Here is a 23,465-nt window from a genome sequence, read left to right as displayed (position 1 = left end):
AATAATGAAAACTTTTAAATGCTCAAACATGTAAGTCACAATTAAGGTTTATTTACAGAGTCATCTGTCAAACAAGATAATTTGGAAAACCCTGAAAATTTCCCATAAAATAACATCTGTCTTTTTTTCTAACAGTTCTGTTGAGGTGTAATTTACATATAAAAAAATTCACCCATCATAAGTGTACAACTGAATAAGTTAAAAAAATTTATCAAGTTGTGCAACTATCACTAAAATCCTATCTTAGAACATTTCTATCACACTAAAAAGACCTCTCATGCCATTTTCAATCAACCTTCATTCCCAGACTGTGACACCACTAGTCTTGTGTTCTGTCTTTTTATATTTGCCTTTTCTGAGCATTTCATATAAATGATATAATAAAACATGTAGTGTTTTTGAGTCTGGATTCTTTTACTTAGCATGTTTTTTGAGGTTTGTCCATATTGTAGTTTATACCAGAAGTTCTTTCTTTTTCTACTAAATATTAAATGGCATTCCATTACATAGATATACCACCTTTTGTTTATGCATTTATTGGTTGCTGGGTATCTGGACTGTTTCCAGTTTTTGGTTATTATAAATAATGCTTCATGAACATTCATGTACAGATCTGTGTGTAGACATATATTTTCACTTTTGTCTTAAGACACTATAGATACCTAGGAGGAATTGCTGGTATTCCTGTTTATTTTATTTTTTAAAAAAACTGCCATACATTTAACCTTACCTCCAGTTTCTCTGCATCCTTCCCCATGATCTATCCTGACCAATATTTTTACTATAACCATCCTAGTGGATATAAGGTGTTATCTATCTCCTTATGGCTTTAATTATTTAATGACTAATACTGTTGAACATCTTTTCATACACTTATTAGCCATTTGAATATTTTCCTGGATGAAATGTGTATAGTTTTTTAGGTTCTCTTTATTAGGTTGAGAAAATTACCCTCTATTCCTAGTGTGTTGACACTTTTTATCATGAATGGGTATTCAATTCTTTCAAATATCTTTTTCTGCCTGAGATGGTCATAAAGTTTTTGTCCTTCATTCTATTAATGGCATATTACAATAATTGATTTTCAGATGTCAAACCAACCTTGCACTTCTGGGACAAATCTTACTATATCACGGTGTTTAATCCATTTTATACGTTGCTGGATTCAGTGAGTTAAAATTTTTGCTGGAAATTTTACACTTTTATTCATGAGGGTCATTAGTCTGTAGTCTTCTTTTTTTATGACATCTTTGTCTTGGGTTATCAGGGTAATACTTACTTCATAGAATGAGTTGGGAAGTATTCTCTCCCCTCTGGTTTTCTTGAAGTTTGTGAAAGATTATAATGATTTCTTCTTTAAATATTTGATAGATTTCACCAATTAAGCCATTTAGGTAAAGACTTTTCTTTGTGGAAAGATTTTTAAATTACTAATTACATTTATTTGCTTGTTAGATCTATTCAGATTTTCCACAGACCCAGTTTTGGTAAATGGACTTTATTTATTCCATTTAAGTTGCCCAATTTGTTGGCCAAGTTCATCAAAGTATTATTTCATAATCCTCTTAATTTCTGTAGGGTGGTAGAGATAAATCATCTTTCATTCCTGAGGCTGGTAATTTATGTCTTCCTTCTTTTTTTTTTGATTAGCCTAGCTAACAGTTTATCAATTTTGTTGATCTTTCCAAAAGGCAAACTTTTGGTTTCGTTGATTTTCTATTGTTTTCTGTTCTTTTTTCCATTAATTTCTGCTCTAATCTTTATTATTTCCTTCCTTTCATTTGCTTTGAGTTTAGTTTGCTCCCCCTCTTACTGTCTTAAGGCAAAGCTTAAGGTTATTTATTTGAAATATTTCTTTTTTGCAAGTATAAGTTTCTAAGATACAAATTCCACCTAACTGCTGCTTTAATTATATCCCATAATGGTGATATGTTGTTTTCATTTTCACTGAATTCAAAATATTTTCTAATTTCCCTTTTCTTGGACCCATGGGATTTTTAGAAATATGTTAAGTTCCAAATATTTGGCAATTTCCCAAATTTGGTTTTGTTGTTGATTACTAATTCCATATAGTTAGAGAACATAAATATATTTTAATATAAACATAATTTTAATTATTTTAAATTTACAGAGGCTTGGTTTATGGCCTAACATATAAACTATCCTGAGAAATGTGCTATGTGAACTTGAAAAAAAATGTATTTTATTGTTGGATGGTATGTGCTATAAATGTCAGTCAGGTCAAGCAGACTGACAGTCTGTTCTGGTCTTCTGTATTCTTGTTGATTTCCAGTATAGGTATTCTATCAATTATTGACAGTAAGGTATTAATTATTGTTGATTATTTTTCAATTGTTTTGCTTCATGTATCTTATTTTTTTTATTTTTATTTTTTGTTCAGGTAGAGTGGGGTGGGGGGAGAGAGAGGAACAGAGAGAGAGAGAGAAACATCGACGTGAAAGGGACACATCGAGTGGCTGCCACCCGCACAACTGACCAGGGCCGGGGACAATCTGCAACCGAGGTACGCGCCCCTAGCGGGAACCGAACCCAGGTCTCTCAGGACCGCAGGCTGACGCTCTAACCGCTGAGCCAAACCGGCCAGGGCCATGTATCTTATTTTTTAATTACAGTTTACATTCAATATTATTTTGTATAGTTTTAGGTGTACAGTGGTTAGACAATTATATACTTTACAAAGTGTTCCCACTTTTGTTAGATGTGCATGCTTATAATTGTTATATATTTCTGATGAATTGTCCTTTTTAATCACTATGAAATGTCCCTCATTATCTATACTAATTCTTTTTGACTTAGTCTATTTTGCCTAATATGAGCATAGGCATTCCAGCTCTCTTGGGGTTACTGCCTGCACGGTATTATATCCCTTTCCATCCTTTTACATTCAGACTATTAGTGTCTTTAAATCTAAAGTATGTCTCTTGTAGAAAGCATACAGTTAGATCGTGTTTGTTTTTTGATCCAGCCTGACATTCTCTGCCTTTTTATTGGAATGTTTAGTCCAGTCATATTTAATTTAGTTACTGATATGGCCAGATTTATATCTGCCATTTGTTGTTTGTTTACTATATATTCCATGTCTTTTTCCCCCTGTTTCGCCTTTACTACCTCCCTTTTTAGTTAAATAGATATAACATAGTGTTCCATTTTACTCCCTTTCTTACAATTTTTACTATATAAAAATTTGAATTATTTTCTTAGTGGTTGTTCTAAGAATTGTAATATGTATCTTAACTTATCAAGATCTTCTTCAGCTTAATACTAACCTTATTCTAGAAAAATATAGAGACATTGCTCTATTATAGTTCCATTTCGTCCCCCTTTATTTGTGCAATCATCATCATATACAGTAATTTCTATATGTTATAAGCACAACAATACAGTTTTATAGTTGTTTTATGTAATTGTTTTTAATAAGTAAAAAAAAGATAAAAAAATGTATTTAACTACTATTTATATTATTTTGTTTCTTTCTTTTACCTTCATGTAGATTCTCATTACTCCCTGGTTTCGTTTCACTTCACCCTAAAGAATTTCTTGTAAGGCAAGTCTATTAGTAACATTTTCCTTTAATCTTTGTTTATGTGAAAATGTCTTTATTTTGATAGTATTGAAGTATATAGACTATTTGGTTAATTTTTTGTTGTTGTTAATTCTCACCGGAGGATATTTTACTATTAATTTTTAGATAGAATAGAAGGGCAGAAAGAAGGGGAGAGAGAAACATTGATATGAGACACATCAATTGGTTGTCTCCCGTGTGACCCCAACTGGGACTGGGGATCGAATCTGCAACCCAGGTATGTGCCCTTGCTGGAGTAGAACCTGTGACCCTTTGGTCCATGGCTGACACTCTTCACTGCTGAGCCAAACCCGATAGGGCTGGTTTTTTTTTGTTGTTGTTGTTAATGATTTGCCTAGAATTATTCTATGGAAACTGTCTTCTTTGTGATGTGTGGCTACTGAAATCTGTACTTAAGGTCCCCCACCCCCACCCCCACCCCGCCCCTTATTTTTAAGACTGACTTTCAGGATATTGCCCCTGCACCAATACAGCTTAGTGATTAGCCAATCATAGGTCAGAGGTTATGCTCCAACATCTTAGGCCAGTAAAACTCCTACTTTTTGATGATGGGTCTGTGTGTCAGTTGGGGAACATTTTCAAAGTTTAGGTATTTTATAAGCCTTTTGAGGCATTTCCTGTTGGACTCTCTCATGTTTCATCCACACATACCCAAGGCCTCATTTCAGCCAGGAATGTATGAATAGCTAGGGCCCTCTCCATTCCCTCCTGAGTGTGAATGCAGCCTTAGATATGTACATAGCCTTCCAGATCATAATGGATATGTGGGGCTCGTATCAAGGCCCATCCGACTATCATATTTTCTGGGTCTCTGTTACTTTTCTGACCACTCTGCTGGGTTATTGCTTCCCCTATTCAAGATCACAACCTCAGGCAGGCAATGATATTGGCCTTCCCTATTTGTTTGCATTGAGAGAGCTAGTACTTCTGACTACATTTAGGGACAAGAGATTTTCCATGCTTCATTACAAATCAAGTCAGCTCCTTCCAGCAGTGAAGCTAATGGTTCTCACAGCTTGTCCTGCCAGGGTAAAACTACCTCACAATGGAGCCTGAAGAAGAGATGGGTATAATCCCACACAAAAATGCCACAGATGCCTACTTATCTTTAAATTTTTTTTTTTAATGTATTGATTGATTTTTAGAGAGAGAGGAAGGAACATTGGTTTGTTGTTCTACTTATTTATGCATCCATTGGCTGATTCTTATATGTGCCCTGACTGGGGATCAAACCTAAAACCTTGGCATATTGGGATGACACCCTAACCGACTGAGCTATTCAGCCAGAGCCAGATGCCAACTTATCTTACCTGAAGTTCACTAGCTTATTTTTTAATAAATGCTACTCAATTTATCTATGCCTTTGGTCAATTTTAATAGGCCTGAAATGGTTATTTTTGACAATTTTGTCAAGTTTTATCATTAGTTTTTGGAGAGATTTGCTGAGCAACTTACGCTAGCATTCTAGAAGTCCTGCCTTCTCTCTCTCTCTCTCTTTCTCTCTCTCTCTCCTCTCTCTCCCCTCCATACATCTTCTAAAACAATGGTTTCCAAATATTTTTGATTATATGACCTATGAGTAAAAACATTTTAACTTCTGTATTTATATTTAAATGTTATATATGTATTTATTCATTAACTTATGTATAGTCTATTACTGTATGGTATAAGTTATTTGAAAGTATAAAAATTTAAAGGATGAAATAAACATAAGTGAATAGAAGCTTTAGCATTTTTCCCTGAATCCAACAATTATCTTTTGCACCCCCGGGGCAATACAAGTACCTGCTTCACCACTTTGGAATTCAATGCTCTAAACCAAAAGTCTAAAGCACAGACAGGTTGCAGGTCACAGATCAAACTCTTAACCTTGGCATGTGCCCCAACCAGGACCCTTTGGTGCACAAGATCACGCTCCAACCAAATGATCCACACTGGCCAGGGTACAACCATTTTTATTAAACATAGACCATAAAGCTAATACTTCATTTGATCCAGGCTATTAACTTTTCAAGTGATTAAAAGTCTGAAATTATGATGAATTTTGATTCACTGAAATAATTGTGAGAAAGCATCTGGTAATACTTTTTAAATAACAAAATAAACACATGGGTGTTTTTAGTCTAAAGTTGTCTTATTTAATTTTCCACTTATATTTTTAAATAAGTTATGGGTTAAAAGCAACTTAAAATACCCATACAATTTATCTCATAAATACGAAGATATGTTGTGAATTTAGTTTATCCAACTGTGATTTAATTATATAACATTCTTCTTTCCAACGTGATAGAATTTACATGGGTATGTATCAGTAATAATAACAGAACTCTAAATGAGTCAGTTATCCCTAAATAAAATTATAACAATCCCACAATTCAAACTGTTATCATTAGGTCATGTTACTATCTCACCTTTGTGCATATATATGATTCCTACAAAATTATAATCAATGTGAATACAACTTTATATTTGGCTTTTCACTTACAAGAGTATTTTACCATGTTGCTATGTACATTGCACAGATATTGTTAATGATTATATATCACACCAAGAATATGTCATAATTTACTCAAATATTCTATTATAATTTGTTTCCAATTCTTTATTATTAGTAATGTTGTAAAAAAGAACTAATGAATTAACAAATATGAAATCACAGTTATCATAACTTCATAGCATAATCTACATAGTTGTGCATATTTTATTGTCACAAAAAAAGGTTAGAAAGATTACAGCAAAGAACTGCTGCAGATACAGTTATCCATGTTAGAAAAGCAACATTGATTTTAAGTGAAATGTCTTTTCAAAGATCATTACACCACTTTTTGCTTCCAGGTTAGTATCTTTAAAGACTTTTTTAGAACACCTGGCCGGCACGGCTCAGTGGATTAAGCATCATCCCATGGACTGAGAGGTCCCAGTACAATTCCTGGTCAGGGCATGTGCCCAGCTTGCCTAGTAGGGATGTGCAGGAGGCAGCTGATCGATGTTTTCCTCTCATACTGATGTTTCTATCTCTCCCTTCCTCTTTCTCTAAAAAATCAATAAAAGCTTATTTAAAAAACAAAAACAAAAAAACTTCTCTTAGATTAACAATTCAATATTAATGTGTTCCTCATATTGAATGTAAACTGGTTTTATATTTAAATCCTATGAGTCCAAAATTAAAGGACCCTTTATCTTTTCTTGCAAATCTGAATTGTGTGTTTCTTTCCTTAAAATACATAATTTAAAGTACATTCCAAATATGAGTCTATAAACTGCTTGAAGCTTTTTTCACTCAATTTTTTGAAGCTAATATCCACTAAAATTCTATGATTTCAGTATTGTCCATCAAATTGCTTACTGAAATGGTTTTCGGGGCAATTAAATCTCACTGCCCTATGTTTTGTTTTGTGACTCTTTGAAGACCGAATATAAGAGAACATAATGTTATTTAAGCCCAGAAAAAGAAAGTTTTTCTAAGAAGTTACCAAGTGGGATATATTTTCAAGGAGTTAACATGAAATTACCTGCATATAATTTAACTCTAGAACCATTCATTTCCTCCAGCAATGTTTTTTCTGACATGTACCTGAGTTTCAATTTCTATCTCCTCACCTGGCATATTTTTCTAATGAGGCTTAAGACAGAGTTTAGGATTCCTCTAGGCATCTCCACTAGCAGGGCCGTATATGTCATTCTGTGATCATGGATCTACTTATTACCATATTCAAAACCTGGTGAGATCCAATTATTTTAGAAATGTTGCTCTCCTGTTTCAGCACCCAAAATGGGATAAGTCTCAGGATAGTGGACATGGACTGAATGGTTACCAACGTAGCAGCCTCTTATATAGCTGTGAATTAATGGCCTGACTATATTTCTGGATAATAAGCAAAAGGTTCTTAGATAATAGGAAAACAGTCGTTAAAAATAATACTTATTACAAAAGAAATGCAGCTTTAATAAATATTCTAGGGTCAAAGCAGCACTGTAAGTACTTGAGGGACTTCCTCTGAAACCTCACTCCAAATATGTACTAATGATAAGATTTAAAGAGAGAAAATTATAAACATATAGCCATTACAAAAAAAAAAACAACAACTAGCAAGTGTGTCTGTAGACAAAAACAAATGAAACTCGTACCCACAAACAGAGCTTCAGCTATAAGCCTTCTGAGCTCCCTATCTACTCGCAAGCAGAAGAAATGAGGAGTTGGACTCACACAGTAATGACTAAAAGTAGTTTACAAAAGGCCTGGGCTCAGAGCCAGGCTCTACGCTTGTAATCAACGGTTGCAGTGGGACTTTACCACCTGTGGAAAAAAATGTAAACAGTGAGGAGGCCACTGCCTGAGGCTACAACTTATAAAAATATTATGGATCTGAGATGTTAAGAGGCTATGGTTTCAGCCCCAGAGCTGAGACCAGGCCAAAGGATCTGCAGGCTTGGTATCTGGATCTGCAATGGCCTCAAAATAACCTCAGGAGGGAGCCCTAAGCTGCTTATAGAATACCTAGTTCTTGTTTCTGTGTCAGTGAAAGGCGCAAAAGGCACTATAAAGCCCCCAGGGAGAGGTGAATTAAAAGGAGAGAGAAACTCCCACTGAAGATGAACCTGAAAATTAAAATTCTACCTAAAGAAATGTGATGTTTTAATTATGAAAGAAAAATAATTTCCTTCACAGTTTAACTAATTATATATAATTTCTTCGATAATAATCTCAAAGTCTAAAACATTTTTATATCACAATGATAGATTTGAAGCAGACACACAACCTGCAAAACTATACACAGGGGTCCTGCTTTAAGAGTCCATAACAACTTCTGGGTACTATTTTAATTAATTCAATCATTTGGTCCATATTATGAAAGCTGGCATACCCCAAGTCATCTTAAATTTTCATTTCCAGAAATTTCCTGTTTACTTTGATGAGCTCAGGCCATTATTTATAGTAACTTAAAAACATGCTTAGTGTATGCAGTTCCAAGACAACTATAACTATGGTGGCCTGAGTCTTTTCTAGGGTGGACTTATCTAAAGATCATGAAACCAAGTAGGCCCCTCAAGTTGCCTGTATTTTTAAAAATATCAATCTCTCATTTATAAAAGTCATAAAGGTGGGTGGGGGAAACGATCATGCAACAGACATATTATTATTCTTATAACTAATATCAAAGGCCTACTGTATACCAGGCATTACACTAGATACAGCAGTTGCTTGTATTTTTTTAAAAAGCTTTATTGAGGTATAATTGCTATGCAAGGAACTGTGGTTATTTTTAAATAACCCTACTCTTGCACAGAGACTCAACAAGTAATTATTTCCCTTGTGGATTTTATTTTAAGGCATTTGAGAAAAATAATTTAGAAGAAATATATATTCAGGGATATTTCAAAATAAGACTGCAAGTGAAGTTGCAAGTAGGAATGAGAATTATGATTTTGGCTTTACATAAGAATAACATTTCTACTGAGTACTATTATCCAAAAACTTAACAGGTTGGTTCCTAATCCCCATGATCAGACATAAATAAAAAAGGCTGAATGACCACCTGCTGGGAGGGCTACAGAAGACATTCCTATTAAGAGGAAATACGTTAGATATTAGTACAGTCTCTCCCAACTTCAGGATTATATTATTGGTTCTTTAATTTTTGATTTTGTTGTTTATTTCCCTCAGCACTGAATTTTTAACACCTCTGACCCCAGTGCTATTTAAATCAACAGTAGCTAGGTATAAAAACTATCGCTGTTAAAAATCTACTTTTTTTCCTCAGTTGCTTATGAAATTACAAAAGGCAAAGGCAAAAAGGTTGGTAATTAATTATTCAGTCCAAAGGAGAGCAGTATGTACTAGGGCTATGTAGAGGTGGCAGAGGTAGTTACTAAAAAAGGATAACTGTTTGGCTGGCATGGCTCAGCGGCCAGGCGTCGACCCATGCATTGAGAGGCCGCTGGTTCAATTCCGGATCACAGCACATGCCTGGGTTGCAGGCTCGATTCCCAGGAGCAGGCATGCAGGAGGCAGTCAATCAATGTTTTTCTCTCATTGATGTTTCTATCTATCTCTTGCTCTCCCTTCCCCTCGCTCTAAAAATCAACAAAAACATTAAAAAAAAAGGGGGTGGGGGATGCCTGAAATCCCTAATAGATATTATAAATGGCACACAAATGGAACTACATGTGTGAATCTTTTTACTTTTATTTTTTTCACCCTCCTCCCTATCCTGCCCCCCTGCCCCCAGCTAAGCATTTGAATCATTTAAGATATTATTTATAATAATCAAAATAGATGGCAGTAGAGAATATAGTGAATATTTCATAGCTAGCAATATATTTGATGGATGAGTTTCAGACTAATATAGGGAGAATGTGTAACCTCAAAGTTAAAATTAAAAAGTAGGAACACTGGTGATTTCTTGGTCAATGCATGATTAAATACCTAACATGTTATGTTAATAACATTTTAAGAATTATAAAATACAACAGATAAATCAACAAAAGTAAATGACCAATTTGAATTAAACTATTTGCCCTTGCAGACAGGCCTCTACACATGGATGTTCAGAACCTATTGTCCCTAGAAGAGTGACATGGTCTATATCAAAAAATAAAAAAAGACAAAATGTACAGATAACTAACTAGAAAGATGATATCTAGCACAATCGGAACAATCTAAAAACAAAAGAACAAAAACTACACTGGGTTAAAATACAAAAAAAGAGAAAAAAGAAGAAAATTACAAATTATGTGTTTGACAAAATAGAAACAGTAATCAGTGATTTTATTTAAAATATTTAGATATATCTATACAATACAGAAATGTTAATTCTCTAAGACTGTGCTATTCAGTGTGGTGGCCAATAGCCATATTTGAGCACTCTAAATGTGCTAGGCAAGCCAGAAACCAAATTTTAAATTGTATTTGATTAGTTGACATTCAAATTTTAAAACACTTGATTCAATTACTGGAAAGTATGGAGTTTGATTCTTCTGTATGGAAGAACCTGTTTGATTCTTCAGTTTGGAAGAATTTGAGTACATTAATCTACTTATTAGCTACACATTCTATAAAAATCTCAATAAAGACCAAGTATTTTCAAACAAAACTTAGTATCTAAATTAAAGTATACTAGAAGTATAAATGCAAAATACAAATCAAATTTTGAAGGGTTCATAAAAAGGCTAGAATGTAAACTGACTTAATCGTATTAAAAATGTGACTACATCTTGAAATAATATTTTGATACATTAAATAATATATTAAAATTAATTTTACCTCTTATGTTTTTAAACGTGGTTTTTATAAAATTTTAAATTATATGTGGCTTGTATTATATATCTATTGCACAGTGCTGCTCTAGAGAGATTAATGGCTTGATCTGTCATCTGTCAAAAATCTGAAATATATGTCAGTCATAATTTAGAAATTACACATTGCCTTATCTCTCTTTTTTTTAATCCTCATGAGGATATGTTTCCATTTATCTTCAGATAGAGTGAGAGAGGAATGGAGGGAGGCAAGGAGGGAGAGAGAGAAATATCAATGTGAGAGAGACACATTGACTGGTTGGCTCCCACACGACTAGACCAAGGCCGGGGACGTACCAACCACAACCGAGGTATGTGATCTTGACCAGAATCGAACCCACGACTCTTTGGTCCACAGGCCTACACCCTAACTGCTGAGCCAAACCAGCCAGGGCAATATTGCCTTATCTCTCAATGTCACAAAATATTACTCTAGGCTACTCAGAATACATATATATTCTACAGTCATTTGTATCCTCTTTACACGGAGGATTGTTACACATCATCAAAGTATCCCTTCAGTGGTTCTCAACCTTCCTAATGCTGCGACCCTTTAATACAGTTCCTCATGTAGTAGTTACCCCCCAACCATAAAATTATTTTCGTTACTACTTCATAACTGTAATTTTGCTACTGTTATGTCTTAGGCAACCCCTGTGAAAGGGTCGTTCGACCCCCAAAGGGATTGTGACCCACAGGTTGAGAACCACTGCTTTAAGTTATTGCAAACTATGGTAATGTTTAATGGAGCATATAATCAAGTAACTTAAGGATACTAAATCATCAACAACTTCTTTTGTTTAATTTTTTTCTTTATTGATATTTAGAGAGAGGAAGGAAGAGGGAGAGAGAGATAGAACCATCGATGAGAGAGAACACTGACTGGCTGCCTCCTGTATGCTCCCCACTGGGGATCAGGCCCACAACCTGGGCATGTGCCCTGACTGGGAATCGAACCGGTGACTTCTCGGTTAATGGGTTGACTCTCAAATACTGAGCCACACCAGCCAGGCCATCAACAACTTCTTTATTCCTTTTATATTTGGATTCTTTTGCTTCTATGAGAGCTAATAAAGATCTTTAATATAGCAAAATTTTTGATAAGACTAATTACATACACACACACACACACACGCGCGCGCACACACACACACACACAGTTATACATTTTCCTAGGAAAAAAATAATTGTGAGACATGCTGAATAAACTGCTAAGACCACTCAAAGGTGGGCATCACTATATCAGCACAGTTGCTTGCAGCACACCAGCTGGGAAGCTTGGTCTTAAAGATCCCTTCAAAACACTGCAAAAAAATCTGACCCATATTTTATTTTCATTTGATTTATATTTTATTCTTATTTATGCCTAAGGTTGTGAAAATAGAACCCCTCAATATTTTTAATGACAATATCCAAAGCACGCCACAAGATGGAGATATTACTCCATTACCATTTATATTTGTATTTATGCATTTTTTTTCTTTGTACATATCCCCCTCTATATTGCCTATCTTCTCCCTCTGTGGTATATTCAGCTACTGACTCTGTCCCTAATGTGTACTCTGGTTCCTCTGCCACTCTGCTCTAACTAGCTTTATTATGAAAATATTATACAATGAATACTTTTGTGATACCTGTTTTTAATATTAAAAGCAGGCAGGTAGCCCTGGCCAGTGTAGCTCAGTTGGTTGATCAGTGTCCCATGCACCAAAAAGGTCTACAGTGGGATTCCTGTTTGGGGCACATGCCCAGGTTGTGGGTTTGGTCCCAGGTTCAGGTATGTAGGCAGCTGATGGATGTTTCTCTCTCTCTCCCTCTCCCTTCCTCTCTCTCTAAAAAAATCAATAAAAACATATTTTTTAAAATGTTTTTTTAAAAACAGGCAGATAATTAGAATCTTTTCTTTTAGTTCAGCAATTTTCAACCAGTGTGTCACAGCAGGCATGCTGGTGTGCCACAAGAATTTTTAAAACATGCAATACCTGATTAGCCCGGCTGGTGTTGCTCAGTGGTTGAGCAATGGACCCATGCACCAAGAGGTCACTGGTTCAATTCCCGGTCAAGGCAAATGCCCAGGTTGTAGGTCAAATTCCCAATGTGGGGCATGCAGGAGGCAGCCAATCAATGTTCTCTCTCATTGATGTTTCTATCTCTCTTTCCCTCTCCCTCTCTTTAAAAATAAATAAAGAAAAAAAAATTAAAAAGAAACGCTGATTATTCAGTCAGGAGCACTGATCTCCTTAGACTGTCAAATTTTAAAAATGACAACAGTCAACAAAACAATAGCTGTCCAGTGTGAATGAATCAAAATTATACCTATTTTTCTTTGTCAGTTCAGCAAAACATATAATACATTTTCTAGTGTGCCACAGAATTTTAGTAATTAGTTTGTGTGTGCCATGAGATGAAAATGGTTAAAAAACACTGTTCTAGCTGAATGTTTTCCCACCTCTCTAAAGTTAATTTTTATTTGCATATTTTTCTCTTGTAGGTAATAAAAAGTTGCTACCCACGAAGTAATAAGTACTTCAAAAGCCATTTGCTGAAATATACTCAGTTACTTTGTAAGGCTATATAGATTTACTTCATGTTGATATTGCTCTAAACGTCTCTGGAACTCTTCTTTCAGAATAGTTCTCAAACCAGTTTATAAGCCTTATATAAAATTTATATTCAGATCTCTTCATCAATTCAAATTGCATTTACTCAAGCTTGCTAACCCAGCTTAGTCACCAAATTTAGTTCCAAATGACTATTAGCTACAGACAAATATCAAATTCTTCTTAAATATTTACTATTGATGAGGGTAAACTGCCAAATATGCTTTGAAGGTGATTTAAAATAAGACGTTTCAACAATATTTTGAGAGAGGGCAGTACTGTTAAAAACCTGTGAAGCTTTCCACAATAACTAGTTTCAAGATCAATCTAATTTACTCTAAGCCTTACTATACTTCCAAAGGTGCAATGCAAAAAGTCACACATTAATTCTGTATACATACTATAGAACAGCACAGCACGGCAATTATTTGAACTTTAGAAAATGTCTCAACTAAAACACTTTATTTAAACATAGGAAGTCTATTTCTTACCACAGGTAAAAGATCTACACAAAAACAATGTAAGAACTATAAGTAAAATCACAATTTCTAATGATCCTACAGTATACATACATGTTAACTTCCTTAAATCAAGTTTAATCACCAACTATTAACACAAACACATTACTTAAAAGTTAAAGAAGAATGTAGCTACTAATCTTTTATCTGTTAACTGAAAGTGTGGTCATTGAAAATAACTGCTAATAAGACATGCAATTAAAAAGAAATCCAAAATGTCAGAGGCTTCTTGGTTATGCATAAATTCAATTAGTCCCAACAGGATAGCTTCCTTAACCTAATCTATTTTAATAGTATAAAATCCTTAAATATTAGCTAACCACGCAGCTGCACAGAGCTTTGTGCTTACTGTTCACCAGCACTACGATGGGCAGCTGTCTAGTAACAAAGCATATCGTTTTATATGCACATTCTCTCTAACATAAGGGTATCAGGCAATATGTCTGATTACATAAGACATTCCAGTTGCTGGATGATGGTAATCAGAAACACTTGAATAAGTGAATTATTCCTAACCTTAATTTGATATTAAAAAGGATAAGAATGACAGAAATTCTCAAATTTCTAATGAAATCCTAATGACACTCTTAAACATAAATTTCATTCAATATAAAAACCAATCATTTAGCTCTTACATTGGAACACTGAGATGTTACTTAAAACACAGTAATCATATTTTTACATTCATTAGTATAGGGCCCAACTTTCAAAATTAAGTGTTTTGATGAAAATAAAGACTTATGAAAGTAATGACTATAGCTTCATTATAAAGTGGTCTAGAGTCCTACATCATCCCATCAGAAATCTCTTTTCACTGCAAACTTCATCCTTCCACCTCTGCACATCTTGATACAAGAAAGGTTTTGAAATGGTTTTAACTGAGTGAAATTAATTGATGTTATTACTGTCCAAATTGTCCAAATAATGCCTGACTTACAGATTCCCAGGATCACATAGTAGCAGTTTGTGGAATAAGTAGTTCATAAAACTTAAAGCTGAGAACTTTAGAAAATGTCTCAACTAAAACACTTTATTTAAACATAGGAAGTCTATTTCCTACCATAGGTAAAAGATCTACACAAAAACAATAGAAGATATGATATACTGAACTACAAGTAAAATCACAATTTCTAATGATCCTACTACAGTATACATACATGTTAACTTCCTTAAATCAAGTTTAATCACCAACTATTAACACAAAAACATTACTTAAAAGTTAAAGAATGTAGCTACTAATCTTTTATCCGTTAACTAAAAGTGTGGTCATTGAAAATAACTGCTAATAAGACATACATTTAAAAAGAAATCCAAAATGTCAGAGGCTTCTTGGTTATGCATAAATTCAAACATAAAGCTGAGAACAGGCCTAATATAGATACTATACATTTTAATAAACCACTTGTATTGGTGTTACTTTTTCTCTTCTCAGCAATCATCAAGTAAAATACCTATCCTCACCCTCCACCCCACCATCTGTTTAATTCCTAACACTGAATAAAACATATACTAATCACTGGGTAAAATGGTGACTTATATAAAAAGAATAAGTGTAATTACAGAGGCCAATCCCAATTTCCCAGTTCAATTTAGGGTGCATTTATGAGTAATAAAAGACCAAATATTCTAGGAGTGTTCTCATAATTAGTGTTAAAAAAAGTGAAACTCAGAATAACATAAAGGAAAAAGGAAACTTACAACTAAAAGAGAATTTCTATTCCATCAGCTCTAGATTACCTGGCAAAATTGTCACAATAGACTTGCTTTTCCCCATAAAATATGCCCAATTTCCACTAAATAGTGTGAACATAAATAAACTAATTTTACGATTATTCAATCTGAAGCAAAGATATATACAATTAAACAAGTATTTACTCAGCTCTAACTCTATGCAGGATATGCCTACATCAGCAATATAAATGACTGGAAAGTTATCCACCATTCCAGATTTTATAATCTCTCTTCACTCCAAATTAAAAAATAATTTTGGACTCCACAATTAAAATGGGGAAGCTGTTATTACACAACATGGATTTACAAGGGAACAGACTCACTGAAGAAAGGTTGGACTATATTCAACTAATAACACAAGCTCAGTGGACTCCACGATAAGAATCATTGTACGTAATTGATAATCACAGTGTAGGCTCACCAGTCAATTATAAAAGGGATCTTCATCTTTATTGTTAAAAAGGACTGTGATTGAGTTTGAGAAGGCCCCATTAATGACTTCATGCTTTTTCCCATCCAAATAGACTGAGACAGAAGTCAGGCAGGTAGAAATCAAATATCACTTTTATGGCTGAAAATCTACCAAAAATTTAGATTAGGTCTAGGGGCCAAATGGGCTTGCTGGCAATGTCTGCTCTCCTCTCTCCATTCCAGATTTTGAGACAACACACTGGAGAGAAAGTCTGTCCAGGATAATTGCCTTACTGGTTTGGGGCAGAAAAGAGACGGACTGCCAAGGCTTATAGCTTTTTGACTGATTATTCTCTCCAATCAAGCAAACAGACCAAAGACAATCACCCTCTAACAAGGTAACTCACCACTCTGAGGAGAGATGTAGCAGATGCAGCAAGAGATAGCACTATTTTTTTTAGGGAAGTCCCTCCCCACCTGGATATGGGATGACTGAGCAGTAACTGTGCCTGCCCTACACAGGCTGCTTAGTCTGTACATTTACATATTCTGTACATTTGAAATACAGATTGAAAGAGTGTAAAAGCTTTATTCATTCTGATTAAAAATTAAAATCCAATATTTTATAAGCATATGGCACTTAATAACTTTTCTTCTTCTAACCAAGCTTCAGCATTCATTTAAATGTAAGGATGCAATTATAAAAAATATTTATAAGAGAAAGGAGAATCTAGCTCTATTAATAGGAATCTGTAATGGCTGACTAGCACCAGAAAGATTACTCTGATTTCACCAGAAAGTAAACATGGCAAAATTAAAATAACTTAGTTTGTCACAATTTTAATTCACAGATTTAAAAAAATGAATCCTATGTATTTGTGGTTGGCTAGAATACTGTATAAAGTATAAGGAAAGTCATGTCCTCAATAGACAATGAAAAAATACAGACTTGCCATTGACCCCACAAGAAATACAGGTGTCCAAGGAGAAGCTGTTAGAGGAAATGTAACTACTGTGTGGGGACCTAGAATGTAAGTTACTAATGAAAGATATTTCAATAACACACAACTTTTTTTTCCTACACTCCCTTAATCTTTCACCCTGTCTCCTCTGAAAAGATGCAATATCCAAATTGGAATGTTCTATGAATGATCTGAAATGTGGGAATACATGGAAAAGGATACCTTCACTGTATGAGGTCTATATACAAGGCCAAATAAAATGATTACCCATTGGGTAAAAACCGTTCAGCAACCACTCCTTCAGCAACCACTTTTTAGTTTTAGTTACCATGCTTACATTTTATCATTCAATAAAAATTGAAGTGTCTATTACATTGCCTAACTATGAAGTAAACAGATAAAGAAGGTATCAAATGTTCTAAAACTGAGGCAACTAACTGGCCCAAGGTTGTGAATCAAAGTAGCTTGGTCCAAGTTCTTCAAGTATCGATTATTCCAGTTGTATAGTGTAGGGAGTATCTTAAACCTGGGGGAAAGGGGATAAAATGAATGTCACAGTCAGTTACTATCATCCCTGGCTTCTAGTTTGGGGTATCTCAAAATTTTTTTTATATTGTCTCCAGCTCTTCTCCTTCCTTTTGTCCTGAACCCAGACACTGATCTCACCACTCCACTGAAACAGCTTTTGCTTAGGTAGCCAATGACCTCCATATTGTTAAATTCAACAGCCAATTCTCAGAACTCATCTTCTTTGAATTATTATCAGCATTTTCCTCAGCTGATCACTTTCTCCTCTTTAAAATACTTCTTCATTTGACTTGAAAAAGACCATCTTTGCTTGGTTTGCCTCCTACTACACTGGCTGTTCCTTTTCCATCTCCTTTGCTGGTTCCTCTTCATCTCCTTGACTGCACAAGTTTGGAATTTCCAAGGCTTAGTTAGTTCCCAGACCTCTCTTTTCTCTTTTTATATTCACTCTCCTGGTGAATTTATCCAGTTTTGTGGCTTCAAATTCCCTTCTAAGTGCCAGGAACTCCAAATTTGTATCTACAGCCAAGCCTTTCTCTTTGTAACTGCAGACTTAAATAACCACCCAAATGTTGAATAGCCACCTCAAATTTAGCATGACACCAAACCAAATTCCTGATTTACACCCAACCAAACCTATTTCTATCCCAGGCTTTTACATCTTAGTAAGTGGCAACCATAATTACACAAATATTTATTCAGTTACTAATGCCAAAACTTTAGAATTATCCTCAACTCTTTTTCTTCTCACATCCCACATTTAAATGATCTGTAAAATCTTGCCAGCTGTATTTTTCAATCAAATTCAGAATCTGACTAATTTACACCACCCAGGTACAATCTACATTCTACACCATAATTATCCCTCTAAGTAACTAATGACGTACATACAGACAATCCTTAACACAATTCTGAAATTTAAGTCAAACTATGTCCCTCTTCTGTTAAATGCCCCCCCATGAGATCCTCAACTTACTTATAATAGTCAAAGTCCTTATCAAGTCTTACAAAGCCCTACAAGATCGTTCTCTAACCCCATGACTCTGATCTCATCTCCTATTACTGTCTTCTTCCTTCACCCTGTTCCAGACACATCAACCTTGCTATTGCTGAGACTCTACCCAAGTTTCTTGCCTCAAGGCCTATGTGCACTCAACTGTCAGCTTTCCTTGAATGCTCTTCCCCCACTTACCCACAGGGCTCACTCACTTCCTTCATTCACAGGCCTTCTCTATCTGACATTTATATTTACTTGCTTCATTGTTTACCATTTGTTTCCCCCTACTGAATTGTGAGTTTCATGAGGCTACAGGTTTTATTTTATATACCAGCCAACTCCCAGTGCTTAAAATTTAGTAGGCATCAAATAAATCTGTTGAATGAACAACAAAACTGATGAGTGTATAGAGCCAGGTCACCACTCTGAAAAACCTATCTGCTTTGTCCTGGTTCCTCGAATCTGGTTAGTCACCAAAAGACTGGTTGGCTCTGGCCTGAAAATTACACATTAAGGACTTAAGGCAGGCTGCATTTGTCTCTACCGAATTCTGGTCCTTTGAAAGTCTTTTAAGAAAGTTAAGATTCAGTGTAATGTAAAGAACTAGTTCCAATCAGTGTCTCTGTTTAGGTAGAAAAGAATTTCTTTTGACATGGCTGGGTAGAGAAACACAAATTAAAACATTTTTCTGGATCCTTTTCAAATTCTACCTTGACATAGAATCTTCTTGATTATCTATGCTTCTTTATTTTCCATCTTTGCCCTTATATTTAAGTGTTCTGGTTTTTCACATTGCCTAATTAACTCTGCAAATTAAACTGCATGAAACTATAAACAAGAATTCTATGACAGTTCACATGCAAGTTAAATTACATAATCTAAATTTTAAACTACTGCTACAAAATTTCCTGTATTCTCTCTCTCTTTTTTTCTCCTCACCCGAGGACATTTTTTCATTTTTTGTTCAGATAGAGTGGGAGGGAGAGAGAGAGAGAGAAACATCAATGTGAAAGGTACATATCAAATGGCTGCCACTTGCAAGGCCCAACCAGGGTCGGGGACAAACTGCAACTGAGATACGTGTTCTTAGCAGGAATCGAACCTGGGTCACTCTGGATCGCAGGCTGACGCTCTAACCACTGAGCCAAACTGGCCAGGGCAATTTCCTATATTCTCTTAAAGAGGCTTAATTTTCCATGAATAACTGGAAAGCATCTTCAAGATCTTTGGATAGGTTATGGATAAGACTCTCTCTAGCTACAGAATGTAATCAATCATGATAAATTCTAACAAATATTATCAATATTAAAGGCATTTTAAAAGCCTTTAGAGTTATTTTCACTAATGATTGTTACACGTTGCATCATCATTTACTTTGTAATGAGATATATTTGTCTATGAGCAGAAAGATAATGAATATAGACAGTACATAATTGTTTGCATCTAAGCATTTGAAGTGAGAACGCTTATACTTTAATAACTCTTACAAAAAAATACAATTCATTAAAATCACAGTGCAACATCAATTTTATATTCAATTATTTTTAACTGAAAAGTAAATTTCCATTTAGTGTTAAGCTCAATAGTTCACATCTATGGGGGAAAATGTACATTTCATGTGAAGTGTGCCTTGAATGACAACTGTTGGTAAACCTTAATTTTTTTTTTTTTTTTTTTACTCCATAACTATTCAAAGCATATTATGAAGAGCTCAATCAGATCGTGTGAAATTCTAAGTCTTTCACCCCAAATATCATCTTCTCCTTGGCAGTACGATTCAGATAGAGACTAGCTACCTCCCCTCACTGACCACTCACACACAGGTAGAAAGAAGTACAGATCAACAAATGGACTTTACAGGTCCAAGTCCCAAGCTAAAAAAGGAAACAAAACGGAAGGAAAAGAAAAAGACAACGATCCTGGACTACTGGTTGGGCATCTCTTTCTGTAGCAGCTCAAGTGATCTACTGCCCCTAAAACTTAATGGTTCCTGTCTGCGTTCCAGGACCGAGATGGTAGAGACTTCAAGTTCCTCCAGATTTCTACACTGTGATACCAACCCCTATGCAACAGGCTAAACAGATTCCAAAGTACAGTGCAAGAAAAACTTCTGCAACACAGACGCAGACCAAAACGCATTCCTACGTTACCGGGAAGGCAGAGGAAAGGAGGCAGCTAATATAAGCATTACGATAAGTGTGACTGGGAAGGTGAAATTTTACAGTGAGACATGACTACTCTTTCCTTCTTCCTCCAGTACAGCTGGGTGGAAGGATCTTCCCCAGATGGCAGAGGAAAGGGAGGGTATCACCAGCCCAGCCTGGTGGCACCATCCAGCCTTAAGCGGAGACCACAACTTGAGAAGGGGAGCAGGGCGAACAATTCCTTCCGGGACTGGGGTAAGCAGGGGACCCCAGTGGACCGGGCCGAGGAGGGCAGCCAGGGCCCGGGATGGCCACGTCTTGGTCGCAGGGCCGGCTCCCACCAAGGAAATCGGGTCAAGGTCCGCCCCACCCCCTCCTTGCCACCCCGACCCGCACGTTTTTCTGCCCCGGAGCCGCCGTTGGGCGGGTGGGCGCCCCGCTTACCTGCTGCACCCCGAGGAACTGGTAGAAGTTGAGCTGCACCTCCTCCACCAAGTCAAACAACTCCAGGTCTCCGCTCTCCCAGCCGCGCGCCGGCCCTGCGGCCGCCAGAAGCAGCAGCAGCAGCAGCGGCGGCGGCGGGATCAGCACGAGCCGCTGCTCACGGTGCCGAGGCCGCGGGGCCAGCGCGGAGCAGGGAGCCGTCATCGCTCTGGGCTCGGAAAGGTCACCTGCCACGCTGTGCTGTCGGCCGAGACCCGGGACGTGGCCGGCAGCGCGGGCTGTGGGGACAGTGGCCGCCAGGCAGGAGCACCGGCAGCCGTGCAGGAGCCTTCCGCCCTGTGGCCCGGCCCAGCCGCGGTGCAGGGGCGGCGGGAGCCCGAGGACGCAGCGGCGGGTGGGCGGACGGGGTCGCAGCGGGCTCTCCCGGGCGCGGGCCCTCACCCACAGGCCTACAACAGCTGGAGAGCCAGCACCAGACGCTACGGTTGCTGAGGGGGAGAGGCTTCCCCGGGCCTTAGCCTATTCCAGGCCTCGCTTCCTGTGACATCACGTCTCCTAGCAACCACCGGAGAGGGGCGGGGCCGGAAGTAGGGAAGCCAGGCGCCCCATATCTAGGCCTCCGAAAAAAGCCTCTGTGTCCCTGGCGCTCACCAAGGAGCTGTCTTGTGTTTTCACAGATTAAAAGGGACATAGCGCATATACCTGGAAGATCCAAAGTATAAATCTCTCCTCAAACAGTTACCTTCTTACCCTTCCCCAGATTGAAAACTAAAAGCATATATGAAAACTGATTTATTGAGTATGGCCTCTGTTCCATACATTTCATTATTCCATCAGCAAAGCTATGGGAGACATTGAACAGATGGCCTTAAAGGGACAAATCTGAGAAGTAGTCTAAAGTATCTTTTATGAGAGGGTGAAACAGAAATGGAATTTGGACCAAGACAAAAAAGTATACTTCTAATTATGCATTAAGATTTATAGGTATAATACCATGAAATAGGCAGGCTGGCAGAATTAATGGTGACTCAATCATAGTCTTAGGGGAAGTGTGGTTTATCCATCTTAGCCCACTTCCTTTCTCTACTGAGGTCTGATATTAAAGAAATGGAGGCTACCTCATAGTTTTACATAGTGTTTGTTCATTCTCTTTAAAATTTTTTTCCTTCACCACTATTACTTCTCTTGGGTGAACCTTATTTTCTTCTTAGCCTTCTCACATTTTCTCCTCCCCGACTCCCCATGCTTGTTGAGAAAGTAGAAAGGAACAAAATGTGCTGGTATAACTCATGGTACTTTCTCAGTTGTGAAAATATGACATTGTTTTTCCTATTTGGATCTGGCCAGTTAAATTAAACCCAGGGTAATGATGGAGCTACTTTTGCTCTCACAGTAAGAAAATACTATGTTGCCCTGGCCAACGTTGCTCAGTGGTTAGAACATCGGCTGCACACCAAGGGATCTTGGGTTTGATTCCTGGTCAAGGGCACTTACCTGGATTGCAGGTTTGATTCCCGGTGCCAGTTGGGGTGTGTGTGGGAGGCAACCAAACAATATGTCTTTCTCACATGATATTTCTTTCTGTTTCTCCCTCCCTCCTTTCCACTCTAGCTAAAAAAATAAATGGAAAAAATGTCATTGGGTGAGGATTAACCCTCAAACAAGGATATATTATGTTTGATAAAGGTTAGCAAGATAGTATCTAGGAAGTAGTCATAAATGAATGCAAGTATATCTTGCTTAAAAATACATATATTCTTGCCTGGCCAGTGTGGCTCAGTGGTTGAGCGTGGACCCATGAGCCAAGAGGTCACCAGTTCGATTTCCAGTCAGGGCACATGCCCAGGTTGTGGGCCCGATCCCCAATGGGGGGCATGCAGGAGGCAGCCAATCCATGTTCTTGCTCATTGATGTTTCTATCTCTTCCTCTACCTTCCTCTCTCTCTAAAATCAATAAAGAAAAATATATATATATGTATATATGTATTCTTAATCGCATTTTAAGTTCACAATGAGGCTTACCTTTCAAAGATACAAGAGCAGGGTGTCCTAGTCTGCTAGGGTTGTTACAACAAAAGACTTATATGCATATCTACATAACCAATGGACGCAGACAATATTATGGGAAAGGAAGGGGGGCAGGGAGGAGGGGTCAGTGGGGAAAATGGGGAGACATCAGTAGTATTTTCAAAAATAAAGATTAAAAAAACAAATAAAATGAAAACAAACA

At 36.7% G+C, this 23,465-nt stretch overlaps 1 protein-coding gene across 1 annotated transcript in view; it reads right to left on the bottom strand.

The window, feature by feature from the left end:
- DNAJC1 (DnaJ heat shock protein family (Hsp40) member C1) overlaps nucleotides 1–21,718 on the bottom strand; it is a 258,888-nt gene extending 237,170 nt beyond the window's left edge. The window contains exon 1 of the mRNA XM_036280549.1: nucleotides 21,236–21,718. Within this exon, the coding sequence (XP_036136442.1) occupies nucleotides 21,236–21,439 (204 nt within the window). The 5' untranslated portion in view covers nucleotides 21,440–21,718. The remainder of the gene's footprint in view (nucleotides 1–21,235) is intronic.
- Nucleotides 21,719–23,465: the final 1,747 nt, after the last annotated feature.

The sequence above is a fragment of the Molossus molossus genome, unplaced genomic scaffold (assembly GCF_014108415.1).
Source record: "Molossus molossus isolate mMolMol1 unplaced genomic scaffold, mMolMol1.p scaffold_m16_p_1, whole genome shotgun sequence".
NCBI lineage: Eukaryota > Metazoa > Chordata > Mammalia > Chiroptera > Molossidae > Molossus > Molossus molossus.
The sequence above is the reverse complement of the archived record's forward strand: the minus strand, read 5'-3'. Positions and strand labels throughout refer to the sequence as shown.